Source organism: Sceloporus occidentalis, unplaced genomic scaffold, assembly GCF_023333645.1.
Source record: "Sceloporus occidentalis isolate IW3139 unplaced genomic scaffold, rSceOcc1.0.p SCAF_104, whole genome shotgun sequence".
NCBI lineage: Eukaryota > Metazoa > Chordata > Lepidosauria > Squamata > Phrynosomatidae > Sceloporus > Sceloporus occidentalis.
In genome coordinates this window covers 1692780-1717595 of record NW_028317084.1, presented here as the reverse complement: position 1 = coordinate 1717595, position 24816 = coordinate 1692780, and the positions used below count along the sequence as shown (strand labels likewise).

The 24816-nt window shown below is 38.8% G+C and overlaps 1 protein-coding gene across 1 annotated transcript in view; it reads right to left on the bottom strand.

The window, feature by feature from the left end:
- Positions 1-24816, bottom strand: part of LOC149283428 (uncharacterized) — a 301635-nt gene that overhangs the window by 17698 nt on the left and 259121 nt on the right. Inside the window, exon 4 of the mRNA XM_089497578.1 lies at positions 23387-23592. Coding sequence (XP_089353704.1) covers positions 23387-23592 — 206 coding nt within the window. The remainder of the gene's footprint in view (positions 1-23386; positions 23593-24816) is intronic.

The following is a 24816-nucleotide window of genomic DNA, read 5'->3' as shown; positions in this document are numbered from 1 at the left end:
TGAATCCAACATTAAACATCCATTAGGAATAGTGGAATCTAGTAAATAGGGATGGTACCCTATCTCATTGTAGTATTCCTCCTAATGCACCTCAAAACCTTCTTTAGAAGGTTGAAAAACTACCCAGAACCAATTTTGGGGCAGCTTCTAAAGCCAGAAGGGAACTGGATTATGTCTCATGGCATGCAACCATGTCATATTGAATTTAGGCCAATGCTATTAACTTATTAAGGTTCCCTATGTCAAGTACAGATATGATACAAACATACATGTGAACCAGGCCTAAATATATGAACCTTGTGTAGCTGTCTTCCATACCATACCTGAAGCTGTATTGCACTACCACATTTTACAGTCCAGGTGTACAGTATTGTCATCCTCTAAAAAGATAAATGGAATATAATTATTATAGAAATAGAAGAAGAGGAGAAGGAGGAGGAGGAGGAAAAGGCACCTGACAGTTCTGCTCATTAACCAGCTGATGAGTCATAACTCATTTTTCACTACTTTGTGTATTGTCAGCACACTGTCCCACGCATCTTGTCATCACAATCAACTTCACACCAATATCACCTTGAGTATTGTTGATTGCTTGTGTCACTTGGAAGCAAGATGGGCTTGCTACATCAGTGGCCTGTGTCACTTCATGTGTGTCACTTCTAGCGCCCATCAGAGTTCAAGTCACTTGGATATTGCAAGGTTGGAATTTTATGCACCATGATAATCAGATGCCAAAACCAACGAGAGCCATGCATCTTCATCTGAAGAGAAGTCTCAATTTGTCAGGGTAATATCAAACATTTAAACAAATACATAGATGATGTCTTTTGCCTAAAGATAAAACAAAAAGGTTGTGGTGATAGAAAGGCATCTCTGCAAAGGTAACAGACATTGCCTATATATTTGTAACAAAAATTAGTGTGTGGAGAGATTTAAAATGGCTTCCATGTGACAGTCACAACCAATGTAAGTCAAATAAAATTTCTCTGCATACTGGCTCTTATAGTTGCTTCCAAGCTAAATTCAAGGTGCTGGTCTTGATGTAAAAAGTCCTAAATAGCTTGTGGCCAGGGGTTCCTTCCCAGGAAAAAGGTGAGATATAAAAATAATATAAAAGTAAAATTCAGTATTAACCCTGTATCCACAAGGGATATGTTCCCAGACCTTAATGAAAATCGCAGATAATGGCAAATCCTATATTTCTGGTGGAAGATGATCATAGAGCCATGCTGGGGGACCACCAGATGATTAAAGAATCCACTTTTTCCTATTCTAAAATTGTATTCCAGGCAGTTGTTATGACTAGAAATGATACTCCTGTATCCTTTGAGCCAGCATGGTGTAGTTTTTAGAATTGGTAAAACTTGTGTTCAAATCCCCACAATGGCCATGAAGCTGAATTTGTGGGTGACCTGGAACCTATCTCAGTTTCAGCTACCAATAGAGTTTCTGTGACGAGGGGAGGAATAGCTGGGCCCATCCAATTTGTGCTTCTTGTAGGGCAAGGTATATAAATATGAAAAACATCAGTATGATCAAGAGATTCCTCACAGAGTTTATAACCCAGGCACTCTCCCACCCATGATGGTCTTGCTCCACACACTCTTTTCCTGTGCTAAGTACAACACAGGTAAAGATCCTTCACAAATAAAAGTCCAGCATTGTCCTTTATCAAATATGGTAAAGTTCTTTCAGATGTATTTGATACTCTGTGAGCTATCTAAGAGCTCATTTAAATGGGCCAAATAAAATCATCTAACACTATCCTAATGGTGACCTGTTTTCACAATGCTTGGCCAAATTTCCAATTCAAACGTGGACTGTCTTCATAACGTAAGGCCAGTTCTCCACCACATCTGCTCTATTCTTCCCTTAAACTGGTTTTAAAAACTGATCATTTGCCCCCATCACAACGAGGCACCTAGTCATGAGATCAATGCTGGTTGCCTCAATTTTGACTTAAGGAGGAATGACTTGTGCTGGTGGTGGTGATGCCAGGTGACAATGGAGATTATCAGAAGGAGGGTGGGATGTCCTTGTCCTGCCGTTTTCATATCCTTTTCCCATCCTTCCCGTGTGATCATGGGAAGGACTTTTAGTTGCTGTTGCGCTGATCTGAACTTTGTACTGTCTGGGAAGCACAAATGACATTGATTGCACGAAAGACTTTCATATGACATTGCACTGATTCTGTCATTGTCCCATCAGTGAGGTGGAATTGTCCCATCTTTAACCTTCACTTTGCATTAATGGAAGAACCTGTTAATGTAATTCCACTTCACTGACAGTTTTATGAAATGATCAGTGCGTCATGTGTGAATGTCTTTCACACGATCACTGTCACAGATGGGATAAGAACAGGCTTCAGTCCTGTCCCCCATCTGATAAGGAGGACAGTGTGAACATATATGTAGATAGCCACATTGCATTGCTATAAAGGGCAGAGGTAATGGGGAAAATCTAGGACAATTCCAAGTCTGGAATACTTAGGGAGAAGCTGGAGTATTCTGGCCACTGTAGACCAGCCCTGAGGTATCTTGACTTGCTCATTTTACTGAATCAAAAAGGCCTTCTTGAGATTTGGCTTCTTTATTCATAACACATGCAGTGGTAAGGGTCACAATTATATGAGCCAATTTGAAAGCACAGGAAATGCAGAGTAACAGTGAATAAATATATTAAGTTTGTACATGAGTTAATGCAAAAGCTTTCAAATGTTTGGACTGTTATTTTTCCAAAGAGAAAAAATGCTTAGGGGTGGGGAACAGTACAAAAGTTCAACCAACAGCGTCTGTAATTAACTTGGGCTGTTAGTTTATACAAACAGCATTTTGTATATGCTAACTAATAAGATATATACTGCACAGTTCTGTGATCTCAAGGCATGAAATATGAGGGCCCCACAGCATTCCCATTAAATTAAATGAGAACGCCATAAGACCATTACTATTTGCACCACAGAACTGTTTCATGAATGGCACCAGTGTCATGAAAATCCTTCTGTAATGGCTAGGGAACACATTAGCTTTCTCCCTGGACAATCTAACCTGAATAACCAACTCTAGCAGCAATTTTCTTAATGTATTTGTTTCCTCTTTTTTCATATTCTAAGTTCCGGCATGAAACTCGGCCATGCCTCCTGCTTCTTCTGGCTGCCTCTTATTCTCCTCTGGGGGCGAAATAGAGACTCTTTTATTTGCACATGTTAGAAGATGGATTTAATAAATAACAGAATCAAACATCAGAACAGAGAAAGAACACTTTCATTGTGATGAATGGAGGCTGTGAAAGGCATATAACATAAAGATATACAGAATATAACATACAGAAGCTATAGAAATTGGGCCATTTTAGTTACTTTTCATTGTCTTCTTGGAGAACCTGATGTAACTGAGATCTACTTTACACACTTCCAGGTGTTTGAAATGTGTAACTGTGCAGTGTAGGCAAGGATGCATACACCAGCTGCCTTGCTGACCTGATCTGTCCTGATACTAATATTAAAATACAAATTAACAAATTATAAGATGAACACACAATTGGATTAAAAGTAATTAAAAGCACAGCAATATAAAACAAAGCCTCGATTGCATTTTGTAGAGAGGCGGGATATAAATAAAATTTATTATTATTATTAATTGTAGCAAATGAAGAACCTCAACAACCAGTCAGTTGCCCAAAGCTTACCTCAATCAAAAGATCTTTGCCTGCAGGTGGAAGGACATCAGGGAGAGGGGCAGACTAGTGTCTTTTGGTGGGGAAGTTCCACAGCATCAGAGCAACTACCAAGAAAGATTACATAGCCCTCTGACTACACACCCAGACAACTGCTACTACAGAGAATCTGTGTCTTGTTGGCTACAGTAGACAGCCAGCGCGATCCAACAGCTATGGAAACCAAATACAAGACCTTAACCAATGGATAATGAACATTATCCCAAGAGATGGATCTATGAAGGAATGCAAACAACTGGATACAGCCATTCTGGGCTTCTTCCTGGCCAATAAGTAACATTTTGGAATACGCCATTGTGTTAAGCAGTAGAATACTCTGTGGGATACTGCTATGATTGAACAGGAACAATTGATTGAGCTAAAGGATTTCTCTGGAGCAATACATAAGGGTGCAATCAAATACAAATACTGGCTGGTTGAAAGGGTTTGTTTTTTTTTGGGGGGGGGGTAGATCAGCTGAAATTCTACAATATATTTCTTATCTGTAAAGTGTCTCTGGGGCAGTGGCTTTCTAGCTATAGTTATAGCACCCTGAATCCACTTTAGCTGCCATAGCTGCATCCTGTGGAATCCTGGGATCTGTGGTTTTGAGGAGGCACAAGAGATTTCTGGCTGAGAATTCTAACTAATCTCCAGATCTCAGGACCCCATAGGATAGAATCATGTAGTTAAAGCTAGAATCCTAGTGTTGTAATAGTGTTGTAGTGTGAAAGGGTCCAGAGAGAAAGAGAGAGACAGATTCATTGCCATTCTGCAAAATCAGAATTAAACTCTTGCAATTTAATAAGTGTTTAAATAAGACATTTGGCCATGAATAGAAGTGCTATAAAATGCTGAAAGATAATACAGAACAAAGATGTTGCTGAATCTCTAGATCTCTGTTTTGCTTTGTGTTAAGAAGACAGCCCTATGCTCTGGTGGCTTAAACTTCTGAGAGCCTTTCTTTCATTTGATTAGAATAAGAGGAAAACAAATCCCCAATTCATCTAAAAATAGGGATCAAGAGAGCATTACTTTACTCACCCATTACCAGTAACTGGAAGGCTATGTATATCGTAGGACTCCTTGGCAGCACAACTGCTTTGACAAGTACATAGCTCATGCTTAACTTAGCTATCACATGCTTAGCGAGTTCCTCATGAACGTTTTTACTTGCTAATCATTATTGCCTCCATGCTGTCTGGATAGAATTTCATCCACGTCTTTCATCCCTATCTCATTTCTGCCAAATGTAAGGAAATAACAGCAATGAAAAACTAACAATTAGGCTTCATAGGTCACAGCAGCTCTTGGAGGGCTTCATATCTCATAGACCTTGGGAATACTACACAAGATGTTCTGTGGCCTGGAAGGAAAGTGTAAGATGCAGTGAACTTGGCAAGAACAAATAACACACCCACCATTTACTTAAAAAAATAATCAGTACTGTTACAACAGAATGCCAAGGTCTGCAAAGGGACAGATTGCTGGCTAGAGAAGTTCAGGTCAACAAATGATGGTGAAAGGAGATTTTAAAAACAGCCTTCTAATGATCTCTTGTAAAATACAGGATCAGCCAGTGGGAATTTTAATATCAAGAAAAATGAATCTTTGCTCTTCTTGTGGAAAGATAAAAGTATTGCTAAGTGGTTTCTGTTCTCAAGGACAGCCACGCCAAAGTTAGGCCAAGATGCACATAATTAGCTTTTTTAGAGGAGGGGATCAAGTGCTTCGAGCTTTAAACATGCAAAATGTCCATAAGCTAACATTAAAGAAGATGGCGGAGGCATATACTTGTTGAAATACACACAGAACCTTGTCAATGCATGTTGTTGTGTGAAATGCTAATAACAAAATGAGAAACCAGAAATCAATTTATTTTCAGATTTTGATATACCATTATAGTGGCAGAAATCTTAATTGTAATTATCTATCCTTTTTTTTATTTTCTAAAAATGAATTGAGCTTTGTATGACCAGATTTGATCATACTTAAAATAAATCTCCTGAGATTATGCCATACTGATCTCAGTGAATCTACTCTAAGTAGGCAGAGCCCAACCTATTCTTGGTTGAAAATTCTGGACACAAACAGACAAACAAACAAAAAACACAAACAAGGAACAAGCTGTGGACTTTATCAGACTGGCAAAAAAGATGGGAGCATGGTGATATGCTCCTGTCAATATAGCACAATAAAGCTAACATTTTCACACAATGTCACATGACATTGTGGCTATTTCACAGTTATCCCGTGCCTAAAAAGCAGCACTAGAATGCCTCTTTATTCACATGATAACTATTACCATAAGATTATAAATACTGCCAAGGTGCCAAGGGTCTTTGATGCAGAAATAGTGCTGTTTTGAGCTAATTGTGTGGGGAGATATATATATATATATATATATATATATATATATATATATATATATATATTAGCCACTGTTAAACAAATTTCAACAATACAAGCTAAACTATGCTAATGGTACAAAAGGCTTCTACATATTGATAAGATACGTAAACCATGTTCCATATGTGTTCTTGTCACTTGATTCCTCTGTATTTTATAAAGGATGTGTTGAATGTGTGAATCAAGAGTGGGAAATCACATTCAGCCCACTCTATTTCAGAAAAGTTCCACATTCCCATATTTAAGTAAATAAGTGTTCCTACTGCAGTGTGAGGGAGCTTCTCAAAGAATTCTCTCCTTTTTACACCTCCAATTCTGCGGTCTTGTGTTGTGCTAAGCAAATGTAATATAGGGTGGAAGTGAGGAAGGAATAATGTTCTTTCCCCTTCCTCTAGGTTTTTCACCCAAACTATTTCCCTCCTGTTGTTTGCAAAGGGGAGGGATGACCTTTATGACAGCCCCAGGCAAAATAATGACCTATTTCCACATACATTTGTGGCAGGTTCAGAGACAAGAAGGCTTTGGTTCCCAAAGATTCAGGGCTACCTTCCATTGTGTCAATCTCTCCCAACACTGGAGCTCCACCATAAGGGAGGTAAATAATGTAGAGTTTTGGTAGAGCTGAAGAAGGAGAACTCAAGACTTCCTCTTTTAGGATTGGAACTCTTCAAACTTGGAGGGGATGATCTGACACTTTGTATTGCCCCTGTGATGTCCTTGTAGGGTGACCAGATATCTGTCTTTATCCAAACATGTCTTACATTTCAACATTCTGTCCTGGAGGAATTTCAAAATATTCTCCATTTTAAGCATGGCTGAAGCTGCATCTGTATTGCAAAAACAATGCAGTCTGACACTGCTTTATCTACCATGGGATAGTTCTATAGAATTCTGGAGCTTGTAATTTTGTGGGATATTTAGACTTCTTTGTCAGATAGCTCTGGTGCCACAATGAACTACAAAACCCAGGATTCCATAGGACTGAATCATGGTAGTTAAAGTGGTGTCAAACTGCATTACTTCTGCAGTGCAGATACAGCCTAAGAAGCCCATTAAGTAACACCAATTGCTATTCTCCTTTGAGAAATGTATCTATTTGGCATCTGTCCTCTCTGCAAATAAGGTGACAGGATAGATCCTTATGTTTTCTTAGGAGCAGCAGCAGACAAAACTTGCCCCCAGAGCTTGTGGTATGTTTGTTCCTTGGAGAGGAAAAGGACAGTAACTGTGTTAGGACATTGGCTCCTCTCATTTTCAGTGCTCCTCTCATATTCAGTGCTGAGCCTCAAGAAGCCCATTGATTAACACCATGTTTGCTGTTCCCCTTCAAGAAATGTGTCTACAGTTGGTCCTCTATGGCAGTCAGCCTCACCATCTAACACCACTTCTCTAGTATGAAGGTAGAAGGTCTTAACATCAGATTCAGAATGGAGAGAAGTAGTGTTAGGTGGCCAGGAGAAGCCTGGAGGGGGAGAAGATGATGATATAGCTATAAATAAACTATATGAAATGAATTTATATTAGTGTTTTTAGTTTGTAATATCCTATATTTTGCAGTGCCTTGTCCTCCTTTGTGATAATGATATCTAGTCACAGTCTGTCCTTGCTGATCCTTAGGGTTGCTGGCACCATAGGATTTTACAGTTGCAAAAATTATTGCTTTCAGAACATTAGTTGTGCTTATTTTTCATACTTCTTAGGCACCAGAGACAAAGATGTACCCAAAGAATACAAATATATCATCTTTAACATGGTCTGGGTAGAACTGACTACTCTCTTCCCCTTTGCACTTTATTCTGTACATATGGAAGAATCTGGATTGTCCTCCAAATTAAGTATTTTTAAAAATCTTCAGTCAGCAGCTCAGAAATTTAGTTACAGGACGCGACCCAAATGTTGTTTCTAAATGGCCTCCTTGAATAAATGCAAGATGAAACTTTTATGTGACAATATGAGATTCTTATACACGGAGCTATATAAGCTGCAGGGAAATCACTTGAAGACTAAATCCACTAATGACTCAGATATTATACTTTAATTTATTGATAACTAAATAATCAGAGGCTTTTTACAGGCTCCTCAAAACCTAACAATTGTGTATCGTGCATTTGACTTCAGCACGCATGCTGACACAAACAAATAAAAACGACCATAACAGCTGAAATGTAGTTAGGAACACAATTGAGAACATCTGTATTGTAAGCAGAAATAAATTAGAAATACTGAAGTGTTTTGTCGCTATGAAACTGAAGAATAAAAAAACCTATTGCACCTGGATTAAGTCACTATAAATAATGGATAAAGGGAAAAATCACATTACCCCTTGTGTAAATTCCTCCCCCCTATGAAATATATTTTATGAATGTAGAATTACTGTAATAAATGCAGCATTTGTTTTTCCCTACAGAAGTTCTACTTCATGACTATAATATAGTTTGAAAGCAATGACCAACAGGTAGGATGTCTGCAGAACTTGGTACTTCCATAAAAGCAATTTTGCTTTAACCTTCACTTTGGAGAAGGGTAAACTTTTGTTGCTGCTGAATGCTTCATTTTGCTTCTATAGTTTTGTGAATTCTGCAATACAGCCTCCAGTTGTTATAAGGGAAAGCCTGGATGTCTGGCTTATCAGAAAGATACTACTGTGACATTTTGCAGGGCCAATCCTGTCATTACACAGAGTATCATGGTCACCTCAGATAGTTAATTCTGGGCATTATGAGGGGTCACAAACTGTTGGATCTTTCATTTATTATTGTTATATTTTTGATCCCAAAGAAACAGAGACATCCTTGTGAGAGTTTCACCCTCATGTAGATAAAATAACTTGACTAGCCTTCAGTATTATATAAACGTATATGGTGATGCTGTGTGTATGTTGGCCATTCTGTGTCAGAAAGTAACATGAGCTAGCTCTGTGGAGATGTACACACTGGATTAATTTCAAATCAGGCTTGTTTTGGCATTGTCTGAAAGGAAAATGGAAGGGATCAAAAAGGCTCCAAGCATGTCACATATTTACATTGCATTTTGTTGTATTAAATTTTATTTTATTTTAATTTTTTAAACTAAAATTTTATTAACTGAAAAAACAATCATTTACAACATACATTGGACAGACATCCACACATATAAAACATATACATCAACATATTAAATACCTACAAATGACAACAAAACGTTGTATTAAATTTTAAATTGTGTAAAGATAAGGTCCACTGCAACCCATTGTGTCCTTAGCTCCCTACTGAACACTGCCTTGGGAATCTACAGCTTCACATTAGCAGACTTTTTCTATACCTTTCCTTGAGTAATTTCAGCCCTTGTGTTGGTTATTTCATCTCCTTCAGCTCTTTGTCGTTGCTGCTGCCTTTTCTTTTCAGGATTCTCTTCTGAATATCTTCACAAGTCCTTTATATTCTCCTTCACAGTCCACCCAGAACATCACAACTCACTCTCAGTGCTGAAATGGTCTTTATAGTCCCACCAACCAGGATCCTCCAGCCAACCAACTCATTGTACGGTGGAATTCCATAACCTCACTGATCTCTAATAAAGGGTCAAGAGATATGCCTACTGCACTAACACCTAACTTCATCCCTTCAAAAGTTTCCTCCCAATTACCTTTCTCAGGGATGGGTACGATGAGAGTGAGTGCCATGTATGTCCTTGTGGCACCCATGACAGTCATCCTACCTACAGTACCTTGTTCTGTGCAATCCTCAAGGCCTGGTTAGTTCAGGGACATTGTGTGCTGCCTATTTCTCTATTGTGGCAGTACAGGAAAATGGCTGGCATGGTTCTCTGGAGCCTAGAAGTGAGCTCTTCTGTAGAGCCCCCTGGCTATTGAATTTGTTGAGGTTAGAGGATAGACAGTGAAGCTCTCTAGACCAGTAGAGAGCCAGTTGTGTGATTCGCGACTGTCATGTGCCACTGCTTGAAGTGGGTGCCTCACCTTGGCTAGTGGGATTGCTGTCTCTGCTGGTTTTCCAGTGTTTATGGAAGATTCTTTTAACTTCACCTATGTCTGCATTCACAGACATAAAAATCACTATTCTGTTGTGGGGGGGAAAAAATACTACAGCACTCCTTATGGGAAGTTAAAGAAGATGCCAGGCCTTGAATCCAGCAGCAGCCCAACAGATTCTAAGTAAAAGAGACAAGAACTTCCCTTCAGCTGATAGATATAAATGTCAGAAACATAAAAAACATTATAAAGTCAGGTATACGTCTGGAGTATTTTTCCTCCATGATTAATGACTGGTCTGAAACAGGATGGGAAAGGTAAAGCAAAGTTCCTCTTGAAGTAGTTTAAAAATGCCACAGTTGAGGGGCAGTTAAGGGGGGGAGGTTAGAATATTGTAACATCAATTTAAAAATAATAATAAAAAAATCCCCCCTCCACTAGGATGTAAAGGTCAAAAAAGATTTGGGTGTTTTTAAACACTGTCGTGAAGAAATTTTTTATAAAGGTTAAGATGTCATGTAGTTTTAGAGTTATGGGCATTGGAGGGGAGTCCGTGAGTGCCAGCTGCACCTCAGGCCACTGCGTGACTGTGAGACACAATGACAACGGACAGCAGGAGGCTGGCAGATCATGGGCTATCGCTGGGGGAAATTGTACCTTGCTTTCCAAATAATGCAAAGCAGTATAAATATTTCAGAAGCAAAACACAAAAACACAAAAGTGCCCCAGCTTAAAAATATGCCTTCAATAACATTGCTAGGGTCTAATTTAAAACCCACAAACCAAGGACATTTCCAGAGTTCATGCTGCCTCTCTGCTCCTTAACTCGATTTGTCGTGCTTCTCATTTGCAACACAAGTACATATGGTTTGCACAAGCATTAATTCGGCCTCCTTAGGACAATGGAGTTCAGCTAGGGTATAAACTTAATACATAAGCAGCAAAGATCAAGAGCATAAAACCATGCTTATAGTTGAAAAGGCATGGAAACAGGTTAGAACAGGATGTGACTGTTAATTCCTTCCATAGATTTCCAGACTAGCTTCTTCACCACTATAACCATCAATCTTCTGCAGGATTGCTCCCTGTCCAGAAACAAAGGACTTTATCACATGTTCCCTGTTCTCACCATGATTGCGTTAATGAAGCAAAGTGCATATATACCAGATTGGGAGCACTCCTTTTCACACATTCTTTCATTAATGCAATCAGACTGATGCAGGTCCAACACACTCTCTTCCACCCTCATACTTAACTCTGCCCTTCTGCCCTATTCCCTACACAGTGTGCTTTTTGTTTGTGTGTGTCTCTTTGTGTGCATTTTGTTTTTTTAAACGTAATTCCAAAGTTGTACTGATGTGGTTCAACAAAAAAAGATAAGAAAAGAAAGTAAATCAAAACTCCTGGCTGTTCTGGAATAGTGAGGGGGAGATGAAGAAATACTGACACCATGTGACTGTGCAATCCTGGAACTGTCACAGGAGTAATTTACCAGTGTGACTGGGAACTCATTGATGCATATTATTATTATTACTACTACATTTATTTATATAGTGCCATAGGCTTTACATAGCGCTTTACAAAGGAAGAAAAGAATCCAAAAATAAAAACAAAGCCTGCCTATGGCACACAATCTAAAACCACAAACAAGATTATAAAATTAATAAAATATTACTATTACAAGGTTAAAACAATAATATAAAATATAAATTAATACAAATAATATGGACATAAAATCAAGATGAAAGTTGGAAGGCTTCCCTGAATAGAACTGTCTTTAGTTTAGACTTAAAGTAGTCTAGAGAGGTGGTAGTCCACAAACTCATGGGAAAGAGATTCCAAAAATAGGGGGCAGAGTAGGAAAAGGGGCATATCTGCGTAGGGGCAGAAGAAATACTTGGCTGAATCAGCAGCCCTGAATCACTAGAGTGCAGAGAGCAAACAGGATGATAGGGGGAAAGAAGTGCTGACAGGTAGGTGGGGGCCAAACCATGAAGGACTTTGAAAGTTAGTAATAACACAGCTTATAATGGATTCTAAATGGGATCAGGAGCCAGTGAAGGGATGACAATAATGGAGTGGCACAATCATAACAGTGGGCAGAAAAAATTATCCTAGCAGCAGAGTGTTGTACTGAAATCAAGGGGGCAAGATGGGAAAGAGGAAGCCCAGTTAGCAAATAAATACAATAATCAAGGCAAGAAATGACCAGTGCATGAACCAGAGTCTTAGCAGTAATTAATGGCAAAGTAGAGGCTAACCACAATTGGAAGACAAGGCAGCGATGAAGGGGAGACGGCATCATGAGATAGGTATCACCCAAGGGGCTATTATCAAACTTTTATGGCGGTTTTAAAGTTCCATGTGATAAAGTCCAAAGATGTGCAGGAGAACATATGCCTGGCGAGGAATTAGGAGACGGATCCATTTCAGTGAGAGAAACTTTGTTTATTTAAAAGAACCTAGCTTCAGGCTTCAGGATCTCTAGGTAGGACTGCATGAAGACCACCTTGTTGAAATCCTAGACAGTGCAGAGAATTTATACAGGTAAAATATGTCCTATATAAATTCTTTACCTGTATAAATTCTCTGCACTGTATATACTAATAACTAAGATGTATATACTAATAACTGAATGAAAAATATCAGCAGGCACAGTTATATTCAACACACTTACACAATTTATTTATACCCTACCTTTCTCCTGATATGGGACTCAAGGTGGCTAACAATATAAGTTAAAACAACTTATAGTTGGCCCTGAGTATCTGCTGGATATTGGTTACAGGACTCCCTATGGATACCAAAATCTGTGGATGATTGACGCCCTGTGCAGACTGACCATCAAGGGGTGGACTTGGGGCATCACATCCACATGACACACACCCCAATTCCACCCCCAGGATGCCATAATGGTGCACACTGCTCCACATGGCGCACAGCATCATGGCTCTCCTCTGGCATGTTGTCCACATGACACAGCACCAAAAGAGCACCTTCAAGCCACGACGCCGTGGCTATTCCACCCTTTCCAGGGATTCTGTGGCTCCTTTTTGCACCCTGGAAAGGCTGGATTGGGGCCGCAGCATGCAGTTGCCACAGCCCTGATCTGGCACACCTGAAGGCAGCTGTAGGCCACCCTTAGGGGCGGTCTGCACAGCCTCTGAGTCTCATTATAGTGAACAGCATAGTAAAATCGTGCCCCTTATATAAAATGGCAAAATCATATTTTCGAGGAATATTTTTTTGGATTTTTTTTTTTTTTGGGGGGGGGGGAATAATTTCAAGCCATTGATGATTGAATCCATGAATGCACAATCCATGGATATGGAGGATCAACTGTACAGCTAAAAAATTGATTATTTTATTTGTGAGCCACTTGGTGTCCCTTTCTGTGAGAAAGGTGGCATAGAAATAAATAAAGAAATCAATAGTTACATTATTTTGTGAAAGGAACATCATTATGGCCTCATTATCCCCAAGATGGAAGGCTACATGATGGGACACATTGCAACACTTGTCAGGAAACAAAGAATACAAAGCAGGCTCAGTGCTGGCCTGTATTCCTGTTTTGCTGACCAGTGCAATGCATAGTTTGCCTATTTAGGATAAATGATTAATTATGGTTTGTCACAAATTGCTTTAGGGATACTTGCACCCTTTCTTGTCTTCAGTGAGGAAAGGTATCTCAATACATTAAGACATGTCATGAAGAAAAAAGTCAGCCACTGTGAGTTTGTGTGTTTTTGTTTTTGGTTTGCACTGTTTTGTGAAAAGCTTGTGCAAAATCTTGGGTTAAATGCATAAACCAATTTTTTTTCTTCAGAGAATTGGCTTTAATTTATTAAATTAATCTCCCTCTAAAAATTAAAGTCTTGCAGTGCCAAATATAATTGAAAATGCTTAAAACACTCAAAATCTCATTCAGTGGGGATGAAACATATACATTTACTCATTCTTGCATGTGAGAATGAAATAAGTGAAGATTTACATCACTTATTAGGATCAGGAGTCATAAATCTATGTGCGAGAGGGGACGAAGAGGAAGAGAGAGCTATGAATATTGAGAACTGTACTTATCATGGCAAACTAGAGTTTTGACATTTTCTGGGGCAGACTCAAACTCTCAGCATCCACTTTATAGCATGGTATCAATGCTGACTGGAGGATTTATGGAGTTATCCAAAAAATTAAGTTTTCCAAGCTTTGGTCAAATGACTGTTTTGGCATTGATGCTGAACAGAACCACTGTTAGGTCATCCACCACTGTATTAGGTTCTTCACAAACTTACTTCCTTCCTGATCTAGCTTACAAATAGGTGGAAGAGCTAAAGATTTGGTATGATTATATGAGACAACATTATGAGCACATTTGTGTGGATCAAGAATATCTAATTAGATTTTGCGGGGATTGCTTTTGATTCATAAGGATTTTATTCCAGCTTTTAATTGACAGGAAAGGAAGATGGTTATGTTGAAAATTCAGTATCTCACATGCCTTGATTAAACTTAACAATGCATCTTTTCTGAGACCTGGAAGTGAAAGCTTCTGATCTGCTCTTTTATGACACAAAAGAAGAAAAAACATGGATATATAGTCCTGATGCTTTCCACACTAATTCTTACAGCAGGAATCCTATTATCTATCCTATTATGATGTAAATAAAGCTACATATAATACAAATTCTAAACATACAGTTCACCTTCGAATTCACAGATTCAACCACAGTTTGAAAATATTTAAATATATATAAATTCCAAAAAAGCAATCCTTGATTTTGTCATTTTACATATGGGCCGCAATTTTATTATGCCATTGTATTTAATGGGGATTTGAGCATCCACAGATTTTGATATCCATGGAGTTGGGGGGGGGGGGCTGGAAGGAAACCCCAGCAGATACCAAGGCTCCACTCTACTTTGATGGAGATAACACATGTGTCATTTGATGTATCTTTAGGAGAAACTAAAGGATATTGGGGAAAGCGGTGTTTTGGTCCCTTCCCCTTACTACAGATATCTTCCACTTTCAGTTGAGATATACGTAGTAAACTCTGTAATTTCAGTTATACAAAAATAGTATGAAGTGTTAAATTTTTCTTTATATCCTTATATTGATTGCTCCTATATTGATACCATACCAGAATTTTGGAAAGCTTACATCTTGGACTACAATATTCAGAACTCCCCAACTATCAGAGGCCACTTGTCATGCTAGTTTGAAGATCCTAGGAGGTGTATTTCAAAATATCCTTTTGAAGCTATTTGTTTATTGAATAAATTATCAATAAAAGAACAATATTGCCTGACAATTAGGTATTTACAGGTGACATTAATACCGCTTAGAAATGTGTGTGATTATCTACAAGATCTACATGATATATGTAATGGAGGAAAATGAAACTTCGAGTTACACTGGCACTAAAGAAGAAAATACTTTTCAGGGATCCCAAAAGACACTGTCATGTGCCTGGGTTATTGGGCCACATTCTACTTTTCAGTATAAGGCAATGGTCCCTTGGAGCACGAGCTAAAGAGAGAAGCAAGAGATTTTAAAGTCCAATGGAACAAGAAATGGGTAAACATTACTGTTGACTTAAGGGAATAGGGAAAAATATACTGAGTGCACACATTGCATCCTTGATTCCAGGAGGACGTGGCTCCTCATTCCTAGAATTGCAAACAAATTGTACTTTGGAAAAGTTAAAGCTGGGCCTAATTGTTGGCTGGCTGTCCTATACAGTTGATGTTCAAAATTTTCATTGTCATAAATAGTCATATTTCACATAAATATGAATGCTGTACATTTGAAGCCAGTGATGTGCTTTTGTCACTGTTGGAAGGGTGCAGAAATCCATGGTAAGACCAACTCTACAAAATAGGAATGACCAGAAACAGACTATGACTTATTCAAACTATAAAGAAAGTTGACCATTGAGTAACAGATATCAAAACTCAATAGCTGGCTACATATTGCTGCATAGTTGCTCAGTGGCCAGTGGATATGTTTGTCATTAAACTGGGCCCCCATATGTAGGCCTGGCCAAAATGAATATTCTGAGATGGAATTTCCTGTTTCAAATTGACAGATCACAATTAACATAGAATTGTTTAATTGCTTTCAACAAATGAATTTCAATTAACAAACCACACACACACACACACACACACACACACACACACACACTTTTCACATTTTTAGTTCAGAAAAAACATCTGATATTCTACCCCCACCAAATGGTATGATAATATTCCCCAATACCAAGTAATGAATGCAACTTGCCTCTATGGAATCATGAAGTAGGCTACAGTATCATCAGATTCACTCTCAATACTGGACTAATCAAGATATATACACCTTCTAGCAACAGAAGCATAACTGATCCTAAAGCAAAGTTTATTTTCAAAGCCTCTTCTCTTCTGTTGATGCATTTTAAGTTAATGCTAACTTTTACAGATCTACCTATCTTCCATTGCTTATGATACCTTTTCCTGATGACTCGACTGAATACTTGCAGGATTCATGGCTTACACACACAAGGACATGGGAATTGCTATCAAAGCTGTCCTTTGGATGCTCCAGCTGATGGGGGGGAAAGCAATGTACCTTATGTAATGGGAAACCCATTGGGAAGTAGATATTTACTCAGAGCGTATAACCAAACATTCATTGGATAATTATTTTATTCTGTACTACATACAGAATCATAGAGTTGGAACGGGTCCTATTGGTCATCAAGTACAAACCCTTGCTCAAAGCAGAATCTCCAGATGAAGCACCCCCAGCAGGCAGCTGTCCAGACACTTTTTGAAGACATCTAGAGAAGGAAATTTCACATCTCTCTAGGCAATTGGTTCCACTTCTGGATCACTCTCACTGCCAAGACGTTCCTTCTAATGTTCAACTGAAATTGCCCTTCTGTAACTTAAAACGACTCTCTGAAGCAGCAGGGGAAAAAAAACCTGCACCTTCCTCTTTATGGAATCCCTTGAGGAATTCAATAAGTGTAATCATGTTATCCTTCAGTTTTCTCTTTACCAAGCTGAACATGCCCAGCTCCATCACCCTCTCCTCATATGTTTTGTTCCCCATACCTGTTATCATCCTCATTACCTTTCTTTGAACCCACTTCAACTTGTCTTCACTTGAGAGCTCCTTCACATCTGAAGCACAACTATTTTTAACTGCACATTCTGATGATGATGATCATCATCATCATTATCATGTATTTATTTTTACTTGCCTCTCCCCATGGATCGAGACAGGGAACAACAACAATTAACAAACAACAGTATCAGTTAAAAAGGACAAATAATATGTGCTCATATTAAAACAATCCAACTCTAATTTGTCTTTGAGTATGGTTTTCCAACTAATTATGGATCCATCCAATGATGTTTCCATCCATTTTTAATCAGTTTGCTAATCAAAATATTATGGAGGACCTTATCCAAAACTTTGCTAAAATTCAAATAAATGACATCCACAGCATTCCCATCATCAACTAATTTAGTAACCTGCTGTTTTTTTAAGTTTATCAGGATTTGTTCTTGAGAAACTGCTACTGACTCCTACTGATCACTGTGTTGTCATTAAGATACTTGCAAACAGACTCCCGTGTAATCCGTTCTAATATTTTCCCCAGTATTAAGGTCAGGCTGACTGGCCGGCAGATTCCTGGATCTTCCTTTTTACTTTTCTTTTTTAAACAGAGGGACAATATTTGCCAATCTCCAACTCTCTGACATCTCACCCATTCTCCAAGATTTCTCAGAAATGAAGGCAAGTGGTTCTGTGAGTATGTCAGCAAGTTCTTTCAATAATTCAAGTTCCTTCAATATGAATATAGCAAGAAATGCTATTCTGCACTGATTTGCAGAGATGAAACTTAAAACATTTGAAATTTTAATTTAAAAAACCCCTGCATCCTCTCCTTTCTCCTCCTACTGAGCCTCACCCCACTTACAGCATCTTCAACATTTTAAAGAGTCACAGGCAAATGCCGTAGCCTATTTCTGCCCAAAGGTATATATTTCGGGAGCAGTGGTGTCACCCCCACTTAGGGTGTTACCTGGTGTGGGCCATCACCACCCCCTCACCCTTGTAGTGATGCCACTGATTGGCCTTTGAGAGATTGCAAAAAGGGAGGGAGAGTGCATGCATACGTATATTATCCATTTCTGGTCACACTGACTGGGAGAAGCTTCCCAGAATTTCAGAGAGGGGTCTGCCATGCCAGTAATTGAATCTTAAACCTTTTGCAAACAAAAGCTTGTGCTCTACAACGGAATTATAATGGGAGTTTCACAACATGCTCAACGTTTTCCTTGCAACTGAGCAAAATTCAAGCCTAGCTCCAAATGGAACAGGCTATTCCCTAGGCCACACTTTCCAAATCACATATCCACCAACCTTCTACTGGGTCAAGCTGTTAATCAGATGAGTACTCAGAAAAGACAACTCATTGACAACCAAGCTAAGAATCTCATATGCAGACATGTTGAAGCACTCAGGCTTCCTCCAGTATATAAATATGTTTGAGCATGAGTCAAATTCGGTAGGAACTCCCAGCTCTTAGCAAATAAGATTTATGTTCTTATTCTTTACTCTGCAAGATGTAACACTGACAGAACCAATAAACTTTAGAATCAGACAAAGAGGCACTTGTTGCTTGTTTAGACATATGACCTGACAAAAGGTAGGCAATGAACAAACACAATGCACAGCACAAAACCCCAAGGAGGACAAAAACTATTGTGCCCAAATAAAAATGTGACACACTTCAATTGGATACATATTTAGCTTCTGTTGTTTTGGTTGGGAAACAGCTGCAGGTGTCCTCCAATTATCTCACCATTTTTGCAAATATCAACTGTCATATTTAATTTGTTCCGTTCATTGTGCAGCCTCCTCGAACTGCATCCTTCCTTCACTATGCATTTGCAGCCAAAGTTTCTAGCATTCAAGCTAACTTTCAAGCTAGTCAATTAATGCATTATTTACAAGTTCAATGTTATTAAAAGCAGATTCTTAATTTACTAATGATTTTGGAGTCTCCAGGCAATTTTCCAATTGGTATTTTATTGAGAAGGGGAAATTAAAAAACCAAACCAAAACAACCCACAACAATCAGGGAGGGAGGAAGGCAGGGAGAGGAGGAGAAGGGAAAGGAATATGCCAACACTACTTTGGTGTGACTGTTTTGCTATGGTTGAGATGATGATTTTCCATAACCTTTAATGATTTGCCCCTCTTTATTTCTATTTTGCTGTTCTCAGTTGATTTATATGCTAGCCAACTGCTTAAAAATATGAGGGAAATCCTACGCCAACATTTATTTATTTATTTAAAAATAAGTGCCAGGCACTCTGAAATGAGTCACTATATGTTTGCTATGTAATACAAACCAGCTCAATTTACAACACAACAGATTAAAAAGGTTGGAAGTCAAGAGGAATTAAATCTGATGAGCATTCTCTTGCTTTTGTGTCACTCAGACTGAATACATAATATTTCAAATATGCATTTAGATGGAATCTTGTTTCTGAAGACTAGGTCTCTGGGATTTCATTTTTCCTTTACCATCTTATTTTGTGTTCAGTTTTCCCCCTGTTCTTCATTTGCTCGGAGACTTCATTAAAGCCTGACCCTACTTCTTCTCCAGCTCCCGGGCCTCCAAATTGCAAGCACCTACAACAGAGAGTGCCCATCATTAAAATGCTGACATTAAGTATCTGAAGATAATTCATGTTAGTGACACTTATTTACAGGGCATACCTGCAATTTTGCAGTAACGTAAATTAGTTTCAAACAGTAAATGTCAGCATTTTAATGGTGACCATCACAGCTTCGAGATAATCATGTCAGTGTGGGTCCTGTTGATTTGAGATAAAGTGAAACTAAGATGGCATTTCATCTTGGATACACTTCAAGTCTTAAAGTTTAGTTTTAAGCAGTAGATGGTAGAGAACAAGATGTGAAAGAGACTAAATGTATGTGGTGCGTGATAGTTTGCAGTATGTTATAATCAATAGAGTGCGCTATCTGTTGTATCTGTATAACACTGATGAAAACTAAAGGGATATGGGGAGGGGGGCATAAATCAGTCATACCTGTATCAGAAAGAAACATATTGTGTTTGGAAATCAAGGTAAACTATGGTTTTTGTGACAGGAATAAGATCAACCTCAGTCTACTCTCATGGCCAGAACCCTGTTAGTGGCATATGCAAGTCCACCTTAAGCCTGCATATGTCTTTTCTTAGTTGTTGCAGTGGTTTATATTCCTTTCCTCTCTCCATAACCAAAGCTGCCCCCACTCAACTTACCAATGAGCAACTGCTTAGCCTTCCACATGGCCATTCAATGGCTGATGGGGGAAAGAATCAGAGAAGTGTCTCACTATGTTCCTGTCACCAGATGCAAAATAATTACATGATTGGCAGACAAGCTCTATAGGCTCCCACAGGTCTCAGCAGATGATATAACCATCTTGCTTCTAACTATGGTGACATAGCTAGACACTTCTCCAGCCCTCCCTGCTCCCTATCAGCCATGCAGTGAATGAAGTGACTCACCTCTAAATCCAGGGTGTGTTGAATGGCAAGCTGTAGCATAGTTCCACATAATAATAATGATAATAATAATAATAATAATAATAATAATAATAATAATAATAATTTATTTATATCCTGCCTCTACAAAATGCAATCAGATTAAAATATACAGTCCGAACCCTCAATCTACCCACCCCTTAAAATACAATTAAACAATGTAGAATTTAAAACATAAAACATATTTAAAAACAATACAATAACTGTGGTGAAGTCAGAGGTCAGCAATTAGATTTTCTTTCTGATAGCCAGAGAACTATTCAGGAAAGGCCTGCTGGAAGAGATCTGTCTTTATAGCTTTTTAAAAGCTATTTAAAGTGGTAATGTGATGGATCTCATCCGGCAGGCCATTTCACAATCTGGGAGCAACAGCTGAGAAGGCCCTCTGGGAGGTCGTAGACAAATTTTTCCCTGAGGATCTAAGTGTGTGGGGAGGATTATATGGAAGGAAGTGGTCCCGAAGATAGGTTGTACCCAAGCCATTTAAGGCTTTAAAGGTGATAACCAACACCTTGTACTGGTCCCGGAAACTGATGGGCAGCCAATGGAGAACTATTATATGGTGCTGTACCATAAAGGATGCTGGCTCATATCTGTTCTTCTGGAATAGCCATAAGGAGGTGAAAGGAAAGTTTTGGTTCCACTTTGATCAACTGCAGTTTGGAATCTTGTCAGAAATCAACAAACTGTCATTAATCTTATCTATGGTTTGGTGATCCAAGTCAGTTTCATGAATCATAGCTGATAGCTGACTTGATTCAAATTAACCACAGATTAACCATAACTTGGATTCAGAAAGTATAGCTCTCAATTAAAAACAGAATTAAAAAAAAATGAAAAAGTGAACACCTCATCATGCCCACACTTAATTTTATTAGTTGGTAGGTAGTTATATCTGTGCTAATTGGATAAACAGAGCAAGCTTTTGACTTCAGATAGAAACCATATCTGGAATAAAATACAGAATCATAGAGTTGGAAGAGAACACTAGGGCTATCCAGTCCAACCCCCGCCATGCAGGAATACACCATCAAAGTACTTCCAACAGATGGCTATATGATGAAAAATGATCTGGGCTTATAATTAAATTAGGTGCATACATAAGGTTGTTTGTAATACAAAGATAAGTTTTGAACCAAGAGACATGCACTGAGAACATTCAGTTTAAGACAGACTTTTCCACATGAAACTGATATATGATAAAATAACTTTTGAGAGCTAGTGTGGTCTAGTGGTTTGAGCACTGGACTAGGACTCTGGAGACAACGGTTCAAATCCCAGTTTGGCCATGAAAACTGACTGGGTGACCATGGGCAAGTCACAGTCAGTCAGAGGATGGCAATGGCAACCCTCCCTGGAGAAACCTGCCAAGAAAACTACATGATAGGGTTGCCTTAGGGTCACCATAAGTCAAAAATGATTTGAAAGTACACAGCAACAACAACATAAATAACTTCTGGGTAAAATTATTTCAACCCAACACTGGAAGTGTTTGAAGGAAACTATTAACTACACACACCCCTAAGTAGTTATACAACCCTGAAGAAGCACAACAGTGCTGTTGAGCAATGCCTATTATTTGATTTGTAGAAAAAAGAAACAATAGGTGAAACAAGTATAGAGTTAATATAACCCTATATTCAGAAAATTAAGGGTAAAAGACCTGTGATTGAATCTAATAGCTAAATCTCTACAGGAACACTCTAAATATAAGAAAAACCAGACTTGTCTGGAAAGATCACATTTTAACTTTTAATAAAACACCAGAGCCAGAGACAAAATGGTAGCTGAAGGAATATAGAGCCAATTATCCTGGTCAACCCATAGTAGAGCACACATCTATACAAAATTTACTACAAATCAGAGATTCTAAAAGAATTTCCTTCAAAAGCTGGTCAGCAAAGCCAAACAATAGCACAAGCCTTTGCCATTGGCAATTTCACCTGCTTTTGTTAAAGTACTGGCAGTCAGAAACTTCTGGAAATCTTACTGCAGATCACCCAGAGTTGGAAATGTTACTTTTTGGGATACAATTTCCAGAATCCTTCAACCAGCATGGTCAATGGCCATGCTATCAGGTGAGTCTGGGAACTGTAGCTCCCCAAAATTAATATTTCCAAGCTCTGCAGATATCTCCCAGTTTATCTTGTGTAAAAGGCAAAGGTAAAGGTAGTCTCTTGACATGAATGTCTAGTCATAACCGACTATAGGGGGCAATGCTCATCTCCGATACTAAGCCAAAGAGCCAGTGTTGTGCAAGGAGTATTCTGGTGATCATGTGTATGACTACACTATACGTTGTTACCTTCTCACAAAATTGGCATCTATTTATTTTCTTGCATTTGCATGTTTTCAAACTGGTAGGTTTGCAGGAGCTGGGACTAGTGACAGGAGCTCACCCCATCATGCAGCACTCAGGCCTTGAACTTCCGATTTTCTGATCATCAGAATTGACGTCTTAACCACTAAGCCACCGCATCCCACCCCTTGTCTAAATTCTTCTTGTTTGCTCATCCCTTTTCTAAATGCTATTGAGCAATGGCACCTGGACAGTTGATGGAGGAGAAGGCTGAGCCACCAGAGATAGGGTCAAGGGGATAAGCTAAAAGAGAAGACTGCATGACCTTGTTAGCTTGCCTTAAAGAAGAAGCAGGATCCAATCTGGAAATCGTTTGGCACTTACTTTGTGAGAAGTATCTCTGTGAGTGTTCCAAACATGATGGCTGCTATGTGGAAAAGAAGACTGGGAGGTGGATCCTTAAAAGCGACAATCATTTGGTAGACGAGAAGTGGAATGCTGAACATGAGCATCGCAATGGTGCAGAAGACAACACATTTGCGCCATCTCAACAGAAGAATTCTCCATGGTGATTTTTTCTCAAGTTGATACTGCAGGGGAAAAATGCATAGAGGAGGGGGAAGAGAAAGACAAGAAAATCAACTGACTCAAGGCCATAAAATGATGAACATGCCCTGTGAATAATTTAGAGCAGAAAAGCAAAGGAAAAAAATTACATCGGACCATCAATATGAGAAGCTGTTGAAAGCTCGTTTGGTTTTCCCAAAGAGCTTTAAATAAATATTTGCTTGTTTCTTCATCTTAAGCAATGTGTTTATGGCCACAGGATGCATTAAACATTAACCTGTACCAGCATGCAAGATATTTGGGTGCCTTAAAAGATTAAGACAGGAGGCAATGTATACAGAGTGGCCTTGAACTACTTGTACAAGATTGAGGTACAATTACTTTGTATACTGTGGGCCCTTGTTTTCTCCTGGGGCTTGGTTCCAGGACCCACCCCCCGGATACCAAAAGCTGTGGATGGCAGAATCAATGTTTGCTTTTTGGAATTTATATAGTTTTAAAATATTCTCAAACTGTGGATGTGACTCTGTCAATAAAAAATCCATGGATACGAAGAACTGACTGTACATTAAATCTCGAAATCTTCACTATGCCAGAAGGGGAGGTCTCTCTTGGATCTATCTGAGACATCTATCTACCCTGGATCTATTTGCGTGCCTCTGTACCTATCTACCTATATTGTTGTGTGCGTTCAAGTCGCTCCTGACTTATGGCAACCGTAAGGTCATGGGAGTTTTCTTGGCATGATTTGTTCAAATAAGGTTTGCCTTTGAAGCTGAAAGAGGGTGAATTGCCCCAAGTCACCCAGTGACTTTGTCACCCAGTGGCAATGTTTTTCCTCTCCTCTGCTAAAACTCGTAAGATTATGACCCACACATAACAAACAGCCCTGTCTACTGTTCTCTAAATACCCATACCAATATCCACCTTGTCCCAGTGTCATACAACCTAGTATTATCTAATGTATCTGTGAGTGACTTTGTATATGTATATGTTTGTGTGTGTATATATATGTATGTATTAAGAGTATGTTATGAATGTTTGTTTTATAGTGCTATTTTAACATTTTTAATATGTTTTTTATATATTCTGTTGCCTAATGGCCTGTTGACTAAAATAAAGGTATGTTGTTGTTGTTCTCCCCAAAGTCACCCAGTGGGTTTCCATGGCCAAGCAGAGATTTGAACCCTGGTCTCTACAGCTGTAGTCCAATGCTGCAACTGCTACACCAGGCTAACTCTCTATCA